This window comes from Mesoplodon densirostris, chromosome 4, assembly GCF_025265405.1.
Source record: "Mesoplodon densirostris isolate mMesDen1 chromosome 4, mMesDen1 primary haplotype, whole genome shotgun sequence".
In the NCBI taxonomy this organism is placed as follows: domain Eukaryota; kingdom Metazoa; phylum Chordata; class Mammalia; order Artiodactyla; family Ziphiidae; genus Mesoplodon; species Mesoplodon densirostris.
In genome coordinates, this window is record NC_082664.1 from 10,200,316 (window position 1) to 10,213,823 (window position 13,508).

Consider the following 13,508-nt stretch of genomic DNA (forward strand, 5'->3'; position numbering starts at 1 on the left):
AGGGCCAGCAGGGCCTGGGAGAAGACAAAAGGTGACAGTCAGGGAACCTCAGAAGAGCCGGGCGGGTGGCCCGTCAGGGCAGGACCAGGGGTAGGAGGGCAAAGCCCCACTCCAGGCCCTCCGTGCAGTTCAAGCTGCTGCCAGTCTCAGGAAGAAGGCTCTGTGGGTCGACGCAGGGTCCCTGAAGGCCACTGCCATTGACTGGATTTGTGGCACCCCAGTGCCATGGTCGGAGCTAGAGATCCACGTTCACTGGATCCAAGCTTGATCACGGCTATTTCCAGGCTCTGTGGTTTCAGGGAAATCATTCCAGCTCCCAGAGCCTGTTTGCTCATCTGTAACACGGGATGTTAACACGTACACCTCAGAGAATTCTTTTGAGAATTAAATGATGACCATTATTCAGTGTTTTGTGAACATACTAGGGGTCTGTCCACAGTGGAAATCACATCCACTGGGGTTGGGAGGGGGCGTAAAAGGGTGGCTACATAAGAAAAACTGAGGGAGCAGCCTGAGGGCAAGGTGGCCAGCATTGCCTTCCTGTAAAGAGGACCGTCCTCCTTGTTAGTGTCTGCTGTCCACATTGTGAGGCTCCAGGCCTGACGTACCAGCCCCGTCAGCGGCTCCCACTTGGCAGACGTTTTAGGATCAGCTGCTCCGTGGAGTTGATCTGCAGAAGCAGGGAGCAGTGATCAGAGCCCCTGGGAGATGCTCTTCTATCCAAATGAAACAGATGGGAACCCGGGTTTGTGGATTTAGGGGCCCGGGGAAGGGATCCCTTCCATCCTTTGCCCCATTTTGTACACCTACAGTCACTACTTAATGCCCATCCCCCTCGCCTGGGCCACCATGCACTTGCCTGGCCATGGTCCACTATTTCCCAGAGTCTCGAATCCGTTGCTTGGTACCTTCGCCCGGGGTAGAGCTCTCACTTGAGGAGCAGCCCGAACACGAGCAGATGGCTGGGGGACCTGGGCATCTGGGGGTGCACTGGCATCTGCCACATGTGGACTGTGATGCTGATTTCATGCTGAAGGGACCAGAGAGGAGGGGGCACATCAGGGATGGTTGAGCTGCACACACACAACCAGGGTCCTGGATCCCCTGGCCCAGCTGGTGGGCTGCCCAGACCAGAGGTCGATGGGCATGCTTTTAGAATCCCACACCCAGAGCCTTGGCACCATCACTTGGGGGTTTTCCTTGGACTAGTTCTCTCCAGGCCTCCTCTGTACCAACCTCCCACTGACCTGCACCCCACTCACCCCACCACACCCTGAAAAGTTAGCCTGTTTCCAGCCTGTCCGCAACATTGGGTCTACACAGATTACTCTCTTGGCCCTCTGTCTTGGCCACTTCCATAGTTTTAAAAATTCTCTTTTTAAAAATAAGATACCTAAAAAAATAAATAAATAAAAATAAGATATCCATAGACCTCAGGATCTGGGAGTGATGGATTTTCCCTTAAAAATATTTTGTAGTTTTGATCATGGCCATCACTACTTGTTGTGAACATTAAAAGAAAAAAAAAATCAGCCAATCCAGAAAGGTATAAAAATGAGGGAAAGTCACCAGACAACTGTAACCAAAGCTCCATGTGTTTTGCAACTAAATGGAAAGTTCTTTACAGAGTTTTCTATCAGAGTATTTGTCTTTGTGCTGAACATTTTTCCGAGCTAAGAATCTAGCCCTTTATCAGTCATACATGTTGCAAGTTATTTTTCTCAGTTTGTTGTCCTAACTTTATGAGCTGGTTTTGCAAGAGGGATATTTCTAATTATGTGGCAAAATCTCTTTCCCTTTGGATTCTGGCTTTAGATCAGGCTTCAGCAAAGTAGGGACCCAATCTGGCCCACCACCTGCTTTTGTAAATAAAGCTTTACTGCAAATAAACAAACACTTCTTCCTTTGTGTGCTGTCTTTGGCTGCATTTGCACTATGAAGGCAGAGTTGAGTAGTTGTTATGGAGTCTTTACCATCTGCAAAACTGAAAATTTTTACTATCAGACTCTTTACAGAAAGTTTGCTGATCCTTGCATTCGATCATGCTCAGAAAGCCATCTCCCATCCTAAGACTGCATGTGAAAACCCAGATCTACTAAGAAATAATCATTTTAAATTGTGAAAACAATGCTCAGGCTCCAGGTTCCCCTCCCCCACTCATGGCTAAGTTATTTGAAGAATCCATTCTTTTCCCATTGAATACTTTTATATGCTTTTTAAAAACTTACTAAACTATTTTGTCCAGAATTTTCTGCATGCTTTATTGGGTGGAAAAGACTCAGTGTTCTCAACCAAAGATTTTCTGGATTACCTATTTGAAGATTGCTAGGAAATGTGTTATATTGTTTAAAATGACCGTGAATTGTTTATTTAATACCTGGATAAGTATTTACCATATTACCCTGAAGTATTTATATTTTATCCCTCAAAGATGGGCTGTGATCCAAACCCCTAGTTTAGGGCAGCTGTTTCCAATCTGAGTGATCATCCTTATCACCTGGGGAGCTTTTAAAACATAAAGGGTCTTAGACTCCACCCAAGGCTCCTGAATCAGTTTCCAAGGTGGGATTCTAGAATGTGTTACCTCTCAAATGCTCGCCCAGGCCATTCAGATGGTGAGCTGTGTCTGTGACCTCCACAGAGGTAGATTATTCCCATTTTGCAGATGAGGAGCCTGAAGCCAAGGTAAATTTTATACTGTTGGCCCACCTGCTGCTCGAGGTTGCAATGCTTTTGCTTGTGCTTGTCCTGTCTCCTTTCTGATCCTGGAGAACTCCTACTCATCCCGCAGAGCCCACCTGAATAGCTGCCGGATGTGTGAAGCCTTTTCAGCATGCACTAGGGGCAAGACTAGGCCCTGAGCTACCTCTCTCTCAGCCTCCCCACGGAGGACTGCATCATCTCCTATAGATAAGCTCTGCCTGTGGCCCCTCCAGGCAGGGGCTCCTGGTCAGAAGCTCAAACCCACACAGGCCGAGTTTTCCAGCGCCAGTGAGAACTGCATTCTTATCGCATAATATGCAGGGCCCCCACGGGCTAAAGTCCATGTACCACCCTTCCGCTGCCTCCCTTCATGCCCCACGACTCACTGTGCTGCCAGGGGACCCCCTGCCCCAAGCTCTGTGGGAGGGACTGATCCGCAAGGCCACAGTCACCCAGGTCCTTCCCTTCTCATCCTCATAGATGCCAGGCCTCTGGAACCACAGGCAGCATGGGGGCGACCCAAGGGGCGGAGAAGCTTCTGCTTCCATTGCAAGGCTGTGCCCAGGGCAGGCCTCGAGGCACACGTGGAACCTCCCAGGTGTTCAGCCTCCTTAAATGGACTGGCTCCCGAGTGGGGTGGGGCCGGTGATCCTGGGGGCGGGGCCAGTGAGCCTTGGCAGGGGCTGCGGGGACCAGCGAGCCCAGGTGTGAGGGTGTGAGCGGGTTGAATAAGTGGCAGCCAGAGAGGGGAGGAGCCCCCTGCCTCTGGGGGCAGGCAGGGGCGTGGCCACAGAGCAGGAGCCGGAGGAACTGGGCCCACCTGCCTGGAGGTGCACAGACTGGAGTCAGGAGCCTCAGGGGCCGACGGATAAGAAGCTCCCCAGGTACAGAGCCACCCCAGGCCTCTGCGCAGGGGTAGTTTGGTTCCTTAAGATCAATACTCCCCTGCTTCCGCTGATTCCTCTGCAGCCTGTCGCTGGCATCCTCTGCTCTTGCCAGGCCTTATGCAAACCTCCGAGCTCCAGATTCTGAGCTGGCAGGGACTGCCCTGATCTTCCTCCACCCCGCGGCCATTCCTTCAGCAGGACCCCATTTGCGAACCCTTGGGGCAGTGAGCTCAGTGGATTCTTGCCCCTGGAGATAGCTGGCCAAGGAAGCTCCTGGGCAAATCAGGCTCCCTCTCCTCAGAAAATGAGCCAGTGCCCCAGGGGCATTTGCAATCGGGATCATATAAAGTATGAGGGAACCAGGCCACAGGAGGGAGGGTGTGTGGCCGTCTTGCGCACCCTGTCCTTGACCATGGGATCCAGAGCACCTGCTTGGCCTGGTCATCTTATTAGCTCTGCTTTGCCAGGAGGCCACAGACACAAGACGCAGGCCCATGTGGTAAGCACCCTGGGCTTCTGATGAATGCACCGTGAATGTGGTCATTTTCTTGTTGAAAATGCAAGTGTGATTCTTCTTATTCATCTGAGAATGAACAAAGAGATGATGCTGTTCCTCTGGGAAGGTTGATGTAAGTGGCACATAGGATGCCTGCCTCTGAGGCACTCACTGCACAGCTTCTGTAGAGGCTTGAGCCTCTTTTCACAGCAATTCCACTGCCTTTCCTGGTGTTTTTCCTTCTGTCGTGGGATTGGAGTGGCCGTAGGAGACAAGGGGCATTACGGTCTTGAATAACATGATCACATACATGGAATCACATACATCTGTTACCGTATTCTATTGGTTAGGAGCAGGTCCCACCCACACTCAAAGGGGGTGACGGGGCTTCCCTGGTGGCGCAGTGGTTGAGAGTCCGCCTGCCGATGCAGGGGACATGGGTTCGTGCCCCGGTTCGGGAAGATCCCACATGCCACGGAGCGGCTGGGCCCGTGAGCCATGGCTGCTGAGCCTGCGCGTCCGGAGCCTGTGCTCCGCAACGGGAGAGGCCACAACAGTGAGAGGCCCGTGTACCGCAAAAAAAAAAAAAAAAAAAAAAAAAGGAGGGTGACGGATTATACAAGGATGTGGACATCAGGAGTCAGGGATCCAGGGGGTTCCCCAGAGCCTGTCTGCTGTAAGCACCAACCCCACTGGGTTACTCTGAGGATGAAAGGAGATGGTGTAGCAAGAGCAGTGCCTGGCACATAGTGAGTACTCGAAAAATGCCAGGCACTAACTCTGCTCCCAGACTTGTCCCCTTCCTGAGCAAAATCCATTAGTCTACCCCTTGTAACACTAATGCAACTAGTATTTATCTCTGTCACTCCATATCACAAATATGTACGAGTATTCTCAACCTCACTCCAAGATGAGCAAGTATGTGGCTGTTCGTGGGGTGGGGGCAGAATTGGTCAGTACGGGCAGAGCATCTATGCCACATCAGGCACTGTACATGGTTTATCTCATTCATGTCTCCCAACAACTCCACGAGCTAGAGACTGTCATCCCCACCTCACGCCACTGAAAATGAACAGAAGTGCTTCACTGATCACCCTTCTCATGCCATGTGCTCCATCCCGGGCCCCTTGGACCTGCACTGAAGGAAGATCACTGGTGGGCGATGAGAACAGGAATTTGGACTCTTGTCCTTCAGCTGGACTTTGTCCATATCATGTCTGAGATACAGCAATGTTTCCTGGCCAAGTGTCCATCTTTGGTACCTGCAATTTGAAGGATTCACTCTCCGGGGTGGGTATCACCAAAGTCTTCAGGAAGCCCTTTGATCTCTCCAGGATAGCTCTGGGCAGAGCCTGGTAAAGACAGTGTAGTCTCTAGCAGGTCTGTGTCTTTATTCCTGTCTTACCCCTAGGTTCTTCATGACCTTTTTTTTTTTTCCCTTAGATTCCATATATATGTGTTAGCATACGGTATTTGTTTTTCTCTTTCTGACTGACTTCACTCTGTAGGACAGACTCTAGGCCCATCCACCTCACTACAAAGAACTCAATTTCGTTTCTTTTTATGGCAGAGTAATATTCCATTGAATATATGTGCCACATCTTCTTTATCCATTCATCTGTTGATGGACACTTAGATTGCTTCCATGTCCTGGCTATTGTAAATAGAGCTGCAATGAACATTTTGGTACATGACTCTTTTTGAATTATGGTTTTCTCAGGGTATATGCCCAGTAGTGGGATTCCTGGGTCATATGGTAGTTCTATCTGTAGCTTTTTAAGGAACCTCCATACTGTTCTCCATAGTGACTGTATCAATCTACACCCACCAACAGTGCAAGAGTGTTCCCTTTTCTCCACACCCTCTCCAGCATTTATTGTTTCCAGATTTGTTGATGATGGCCCTTCTGACCCGTGTGAGATGATATCTCATTGTAGTTTTGATTTGCACTTCTCTAATGATTAATGATGTTGAGCATTCTTTCATGTGTTTGTTGGCCATCTGTATGTCTTCTTTGGAGAAATGTCTATTTAGGTCTTCTGCCCATTTTTGGATTGGGTTGTTTGTTTTTTTTTGTTATTGAGCTGCATGAGCTGCTTGTAAATTTTGGAGATTAATCCTTTGTCAGTTGCTTCATTTGTAAATATTTTCTCCCATTCTGAGGGTTGTCTTTTGGTCTTGTTTATGGTTTCCTTTGCTGTGCTTGAGGATATGGGGAGGGGGAAGGGTAAGCTGTGACAAAGTGAGAGAGTGGCATGGACATATATACACTACCAAACGTAAGGTAGATAGCTAGTGGGAAGCAGCCGCATAGCACAGGGAGATCAGCTTGGTGCTTTGTGACCACCTAGAGGGGTGGGATAGGGAGGGTGGGAGGGAGATGCAAGAGGGAAGAGATATGGGAACATAGGTATGTGTATAACTGATTCACTTTGTTATAAAGCAGAAACTAACACAACATTGTAAAGTGATTATATTCCAATAAAGGTGTTAAAAAAAAAAAGAAAAAAGACAGTGTAGTCATGCCTGGACCCAATGCTATCCTCCTCCAGCGGAGGGCGCCCTTCACCCACCTTAAGTCCAGGTGTCCTGGTCCTGGGGCACTCAGCCTAAGGGGATGATTCTAGACCGCAGATGGGCGCTGAGCAGGACTTGGGAGGCTGGGTCTTGGTCACCAAGATATCTGCATATTCTGCTCTTCTCCTCCCATGTTCTGAGCCCACATTGGCCAAGGCAGGCAGGACACTGGAGGCAGACAGCCTGGAAATAGCATGGCACAGATGGGGTTGTTCACCAGCATGAATAAAGACATGGAGAGGGGACATTCAGGATGTATTTGGAGGTCAGAGAATAATGAGAATTAGCCAGTGCTGAGGATGCAGGCTCGTCATAAGATGAAGGATAAGAATATGGTAGTGGTATGTGTGGGTAGGTGGATGCTGATGCTTCATTGCAGGGATCTAAAAATGCCAATCCAACCAGGTGATTTTGATCAAGTTGATCAGGAACAATGACAGTGTTTGGGAAAGGAAATGGCATAAGTACACACTTGATAAACGTTTGAATTAATGATAAAACAAAAGAGTGACTCAGTAATCGGTGATTCCTAGAAATGGACTGGATGGAGATGGTTCAGGTAGTATTACAGGCAAAAACGTCCAAGTTCCAGCTCTGCTTATTCAAACCATAAACAGTATAAATTGGCAGGATGAGATTCACTTTGTTATAAAGCAGAAACTAACACACCATTGTAAAGCAATTATACTCCAATAAAGATGTAAAAAAAAATAAAATAAAAAAATAAAAATAAAATAAAATAAATTGGCAGGATGATAAAAGAATCTCGACTCAGCCATGTAACTGAAGAATGAGGGTTTGGGGAAGTTTTGTCTATTCCAAGGCATTGAAGATATAGTCTGTTTTCTTCTAAAGGTTTTATTGTTTTACTTTTTATATTTAGATGCAATTTATCTTTGTGTGTGATGTGAGGAAAAGATCTAGAGTATCTTTTTCCATGTTAATATCAAATTAACTTAATACCATTTATTAAAAAGACTATCCCTTCTCTCCTGTATTGTATTATCACTTCTGTCATAAATCTGGAGCATATATGTATGGGTCTGTTTCTGGACTTTCTTTTCTATTCCATTCTTTTTTTTTTATCCTTGTGTCAATAGTACATTGTTAACTACTATAGCCTTAGAATAGGTATTGATATCTTGTAGTATAAATCTCCTAGCTTTATTCTCCATCTATATTGCCTGGCTATTGTGATGGTTAATTTTATGTGTCACCTTAAATAGTGTTTTGGGATAAGAGTAACATTTAAATCGGTGAACTTTGAGTAAAGCAGATTGCTCTCCATATTGTGGGTGGGCCTCATCCAATCAGCTGAAGATCTGAATAGACTGAAAAGTCTGGCCTCCCCAGGCAAGAAGGAATTCTCCAGCAGACTGTCTTTGGACTTCATCTGTATCATTGGTTCTCCTGCCTCTCCAGGTTGTGCACCTTTAGCTCTCCTGGGTCTCCAGCCTGACAGCCCACACTGCAGATACTGGACTTGCCAACATCCATATTCATGTAAGCCATTTCCTTATAATAAATCTCTTTCTATATACATATATGTACATATACACACATGCCCTGTTGGTCCTATTTCTCTGTAGAACCCTGACTAATTCAGCTATTCTCTAACCTTTGCAATTCCATATGAATTTTAGAATCAGTTTATTACCACCTCCCTCCTCCAGAAAGCCTGCTAGGATTCTGATTGGGATTGTGTTGCATCTATAGGTCTGTTTGAAGAGAATTGACATCCATACCATATTGAATCTTACAATCTCAGGATAGTATGTGTCCCTCCCCTCCATATCTTAGGTTGTCTTTAATTTTTCTCTATTTTCATTAAACTTGTTCTTAAGTATTTGACTGATGCTATTTTAAACTCTGTGTTATATTTGTTTGCTGCTGGTATAGCAAAAAGCAACTGATATATGTATATTGTCCCTACATCCAAAAATTCACTTAACTCTATTTTTTTTGATATTTTGGGAAATTCCCAGTCATTATATCTTCAGTTATTCCTCTCATTCTCTCTCTCTTCTTCTGTGCTTCCAATTACACTTTGCTAGACCTTATAAATTGTGCACCATGCCTCCTATGCCCTGTTCTGCTTTATTTGAGGCTTAAACATTTTTCCTCTCTGAGCTTCAATTTGGCTGTCTCCTATTGGCTTATTTTACAGTTCATTATTAATCTTGTCATTTGCTATATCTAATCAGCTCTTAAACCAATAAGTTGATTTCTTAACTGCAAATGTTATATTTATCAGGTCCAAAATGTTCATTTGATGCTTTTTTTATAGATTGGAAACTTCTCTATTTTTTTAACCATTTTGTCCATCATTCTTTCTGTATCCTTAAACATACTACTCAGTTATTTTAAAGTGCTTTTCTGATAATTCTGGGTTTCTAGTGGGTCTGCTTCTATAGTCTGCTTTTTCACTTGGTTTTCAATTACATGTTTTTTCTTTTGGAGTAATTTTTAAGTGAATACCAAATAGTGGGTATAAAATCCCTGAAAAGTTCTAGATAGTATTGTCTTCCCCCAGATAGAGTTAACTGTTTCCTCTGCTGAGCAGATAGAGTGAGATATTGAACAGCTTAATTTTGATAAGAACAGAATTGAATCAAGGTCCAGTTATAGTTCTAGTGAGAATCCGTCTACCTCCCTCAAGTTCACCCTATTTCTATAGTGTGGCTCTCAGTCAAGAGCCTGTTAGGGCTTTGTCTCAACACAAAGAGACTGCAGGAGATTCTGTTCTGCCTTTTGGGGCTTTGGCTTTGCTCTTTAGCATCCTGCCCTGAGCTGCTTCTATTTGTAAAAAGCCTTTTGGGAGAGGGCACTAGTCTAAGTATGAGGTCCCTCAAGTCTCCACTTTGGCCAAATGCATCAGAATCAGCCAGTGTCCTCAGGAAAAATGCAGTCACAGATGCCTGATGGTTGATGTCAGTTCATTGCTCCCTCCCGTACTTTCAGCTCTTACCAGGTTGTCCTCACTCCAACCCCTGGTGAGCCTTTGTCTTTTCAAGAGACTTCAGAGAATTCTAGTCTGTTTTCAGAGGTCTCCAGCTTAGTTTTTCAGCCTCTTACACCACACAGCTTCATAATTCAACACATATCTCTGTTACCAACCTCAGGTCCAGCTGCTCACTGCTCTGAAGCCAATAAAGAGGCAAGGTTGGTGGAAAGGAAAGTTTGCTTTATTTCAGAGGCTGGCGGCTGGGAGAGGAAGGGAGGACTCGTGTCCAAAGGCTGACTACCCCTCCCCCCAATCAGTGGGCAAGAGCTTTTATAGGCGGAGGGAGGGGGCTACATGCAGAAGCAGCACAGTCAGCTCTGACAGTCATCTTGAAATTGGTCATCGGTGGTCTGACCAGCATCATCTTGATTGTTTTAAGTACAGTTGATCTTCAGTTTCAGTGTTGGTTTGTTCCCATTTCCTTGAGGCCAGCTCTTGGAATTGTGGCAGCTTATGTCATGGCTACAGTCTGGTCATCACGTAGTTAACTTCTTCCACCTGGAGGTGGCTTCAGTACCTATAAGCCAGCTCAAAAGATATGGCTCAGAATATTATCTGTAGCCCTTGAGGAGGAAATAAAATCCTTGACTTTGCTTAATGACTAAACTATTATTATTTGGTCTCATTTGACTGTTTTCCTTTGTTTCTGCATTTTCTCACTTCTCTGATTAAACTTATTCTTTGACTAACGTTTTTCTACAGACAAAAGGCAGATGGAGGACATCGCGGGTAAGAACCATAGGGTCCTGCTTCATTTCATCTCGAGTGGAATCTGGCTGGACGTTTGTGGCCCCCCAAGCCTCCAGTTTTGTCACTGTACACCAGCCCTGTGACCCAGCCTTATTTCACCCTCTAGCCTGGACCCAGAATCATCAAATGACCAGAAGGGAAAAGCATTTGCAGATGCTCACCTCTGAGAAATCTCCCCTTCTCCAGAATTTTAGTTCCTCTGGTCCTGGTTGCTCCATAGCTCCCTAATGCTTTGGGAAATACAATTTTTATTTTTATCCAGATTTTCTATGGCTTGGCTGTAGCTCTGTCCTGTTGCAAACTATTTCATCTTACCCCAAAGGATGGAGGGTTTTTTTTTAAAGGTGGAAGAAATTAAACCATGTCTTTGTACTGATGGAAGTGATCCAAGAGGGAAGGAAGGGGTGATGACAGGTAAGGTACAAACTGAAGGAAGTTCTTGAGAAAGGGAGGCATAGAGGTGAGAACCCAAGTGGATGGCTTGCCCTTGAGGGGAGGAAGGATTCTCTTTCCATTGTAACTGTGGTAAGAAGGAGAAGCAGGGTTAGATGCATTTAAGAGTTTCAGATTAGTAGGGGTGAGAGGAAATTCCCCTCCTCCACTTTTCACAAGAAAATTACAAATGGCTTGGAGAGACCTAACCCTAGAAAATAAACACTGTATATGAAACTATTAGGAGGTAATCACAGCAAATATATTTATGATCCTTAGATAGTGACAATCTTCTTAGAGATGGTACACAAAGCAAAAGGCAAATAAAAAGACTGATTAATCTTGAGATGCCCAAAAGTATATCTTCTAATGGCAATATATTAAGGAAAAAAAGAAGGACCAAAATGAGAAAATACTAAAAATATGCAGCAAACTATTCGTTTCCAGAATATAAAGAGAACTCTCACAAATCAATAAGTAAAAGGAACAACTCATTAGAAAAATAGGGAAAGGCTCAGATAAATTCACAGAAAGGAAATGCAAATGGCCAATTGCCATACCTCGACCTCACAAGTAATTGAGAAAATGCAAACTTTTAAAATGAGATACAAACTCTATAATATCAGCAAAAAAAGAAAAAAGAAAAGAAAAGAAAAGAAAAAACCGGAAAAGCATTTGCAAAAATGAAACGTGGACAAGAGGTGTGGTTTGCCTTATTGGCCAGGCCCCTTCTGCACTAGGAGAGGGTAAAATGGAACCAGGTCACCCGGTGTCAGTTTCCACAAAACTAGAACCCCTAGCAGGCAGGCCAATGTAGGTTTCTTTACTGAAGGTTGGGTCAGTTTCAGAAGGGACATTTTGATGCAGAAGAGACAAATGTTAGGGTTTGGGAGAACTTGGACTTCCCCTTGAATTTTGTAAGACAAAACACCTAGGAATTTTGGCCTTTGCAAGGAGAGGTTCCCCAGTGGACTGTCCCTCCAGCCCCTTATCCTGCCTGCCCACCTGCGGGATAACCCCTCACCCCATAAGCATCCATTTCTTAAGTCTCCACTTGGATAGATTCCCCCCCTGCCCGCAGGTGAGCCCTCCCCTCCCACGGCCCCCTCCCTCTTCCTTCAGAGTGTCCTTTTGGTCTGGCCCCTGGGCTACAGCAGGGTGTAGGCTTCAGCCAGGTGGGTGCTGCCAGGTGGGCACTGCCCAGTTTTACAAGCCTGGGGAAGGGGAAAAGTGCAATTGGTCTGATGGACTCCAGTCTGATGGCCAAGGGTGAACCTGGCCTCTCTGATTTGAGTTTCCTCTTCGGCAAGAACTATAAGCTGCCAGTTCTTTTATTAACAGATCAATAATGTTGGCATTTCTCCCAAGGACAGACATTTTCCCCCATAGGACACGACAGTCTAAAGCCCAATTGAGGAAACAACATTTTCTCCATTAACACAGAGCCTGTCCTGCTCTTGCAAACTGGTCTGCATTGTTGTCAGAGGGGCTTTTGAGTTCTTCCCTGCCCCAGGGGATGGAGTATGGGCAGGGGCGTTGTCTTTCACAGCAGAGCTTTGCTGGAGGAGGATCAAGAGTTGAATTCATTTAACCCCGCTATTCTTTCTCCCTCCCCATAAAAATGGAGAGAGAGGGTGTCAAGGGTGTCTATTCCTCCAGAAACCATAATAATATTTTCCATTTGCATAGGAGTTGGGAAACCAGAAGCACACAGCATCCAGCCTGTGGCAGGGACTCCAGAACGACTGCTTCCTGCCTTCTTGTTCTGACTTCTGCTACAGCGTCCAACTACCTTGGCCTTGACTCATAGCATGTGGGTTTATAGTGACTGGATAGTAGTTAAAGCTTTATATCTTTGTCTCCACTCGACCCTGGCTCCCTGACAAAAAAAGGTACCTTAGAGTATTTGAAAGTATGTGGGGTTGGCCATCAAACATCCCTGAATCTAAAGCTTAGCTCTAGCCCTTACTAGTTGAGTGACCTTGAGCCTGCAACTTCACGTTTTTAGGCTTCCTACTCGTCACTGGTAACATGAATGGGGTATCAACCTTAATAAGTTGTCATAAGGAACAATAATATTTGTAAAGCCTTTGGCACATGGTAGGGCCTCAGTCAATGGTAATTTGTTAACTAAGGGTAAGATACCATCTCTTATTCATCTCTGTGTTCCAGCATCAAATGTAGCACTGGAAATGTAGGAGGGACCCAGCAAATATCAATACTTGTTGGACTGAAATATTCTTAAGTCAGATGTTTTCCTGGTTCAAAACAGCTCCAGCCACATCCAACATGAACCCAGAGGTGTGCTGGAATAGAACTTATTCAGACACTCTTCCTGCCAACGCCTTATAGAAAATGCACTCAAAAATAAGAGTGTTCACAGCACAGCAGAGGCCCTGGGTATTGAGGTTGCAGTGAAAGGAGAGAGGTTAGGATAGACAAAGCGCCATGCCGAACAGATGGCCCCCGGGACTCTGTAATTATCGTATTTTACTTGAAGGTCTTCTTTGTAATTGGTCTAGTGAGGTCAGCATCTATGCCAAGGTGGCTCGTGCGAGCTGACTGCAAGCTGAGGCCGCCCTTGTGTGCCTGGGGTTTTTCCTGACCATGATACTGAGCTTCCACGAGCATGCATGGGGCTCCAGCTGCATCATCCCTC

The 13,508-nt window shown here is 45.6% G+C and overlaps 1 protein-coding gene across 1 annotated transcript; it reads right to left on the reverse strand.

Annotated features, from left to right (window-relative positions):
• Positions 1-616: 616 nt before the first annotated feature.
• On the reverse strand, positions 617-3,251 carry TCL1B (TCL1 family AKT coactivator B). The gene is given in 3 exon segments (XM_060096014.1): positions 617-670; positions 860-1,030; positions 3,090-3,251. Coding segments are annotated over 3 exon segments (387 nt in total).
• Positions 3,252-13,508: the final 10,257 nt, after the last annotated feature.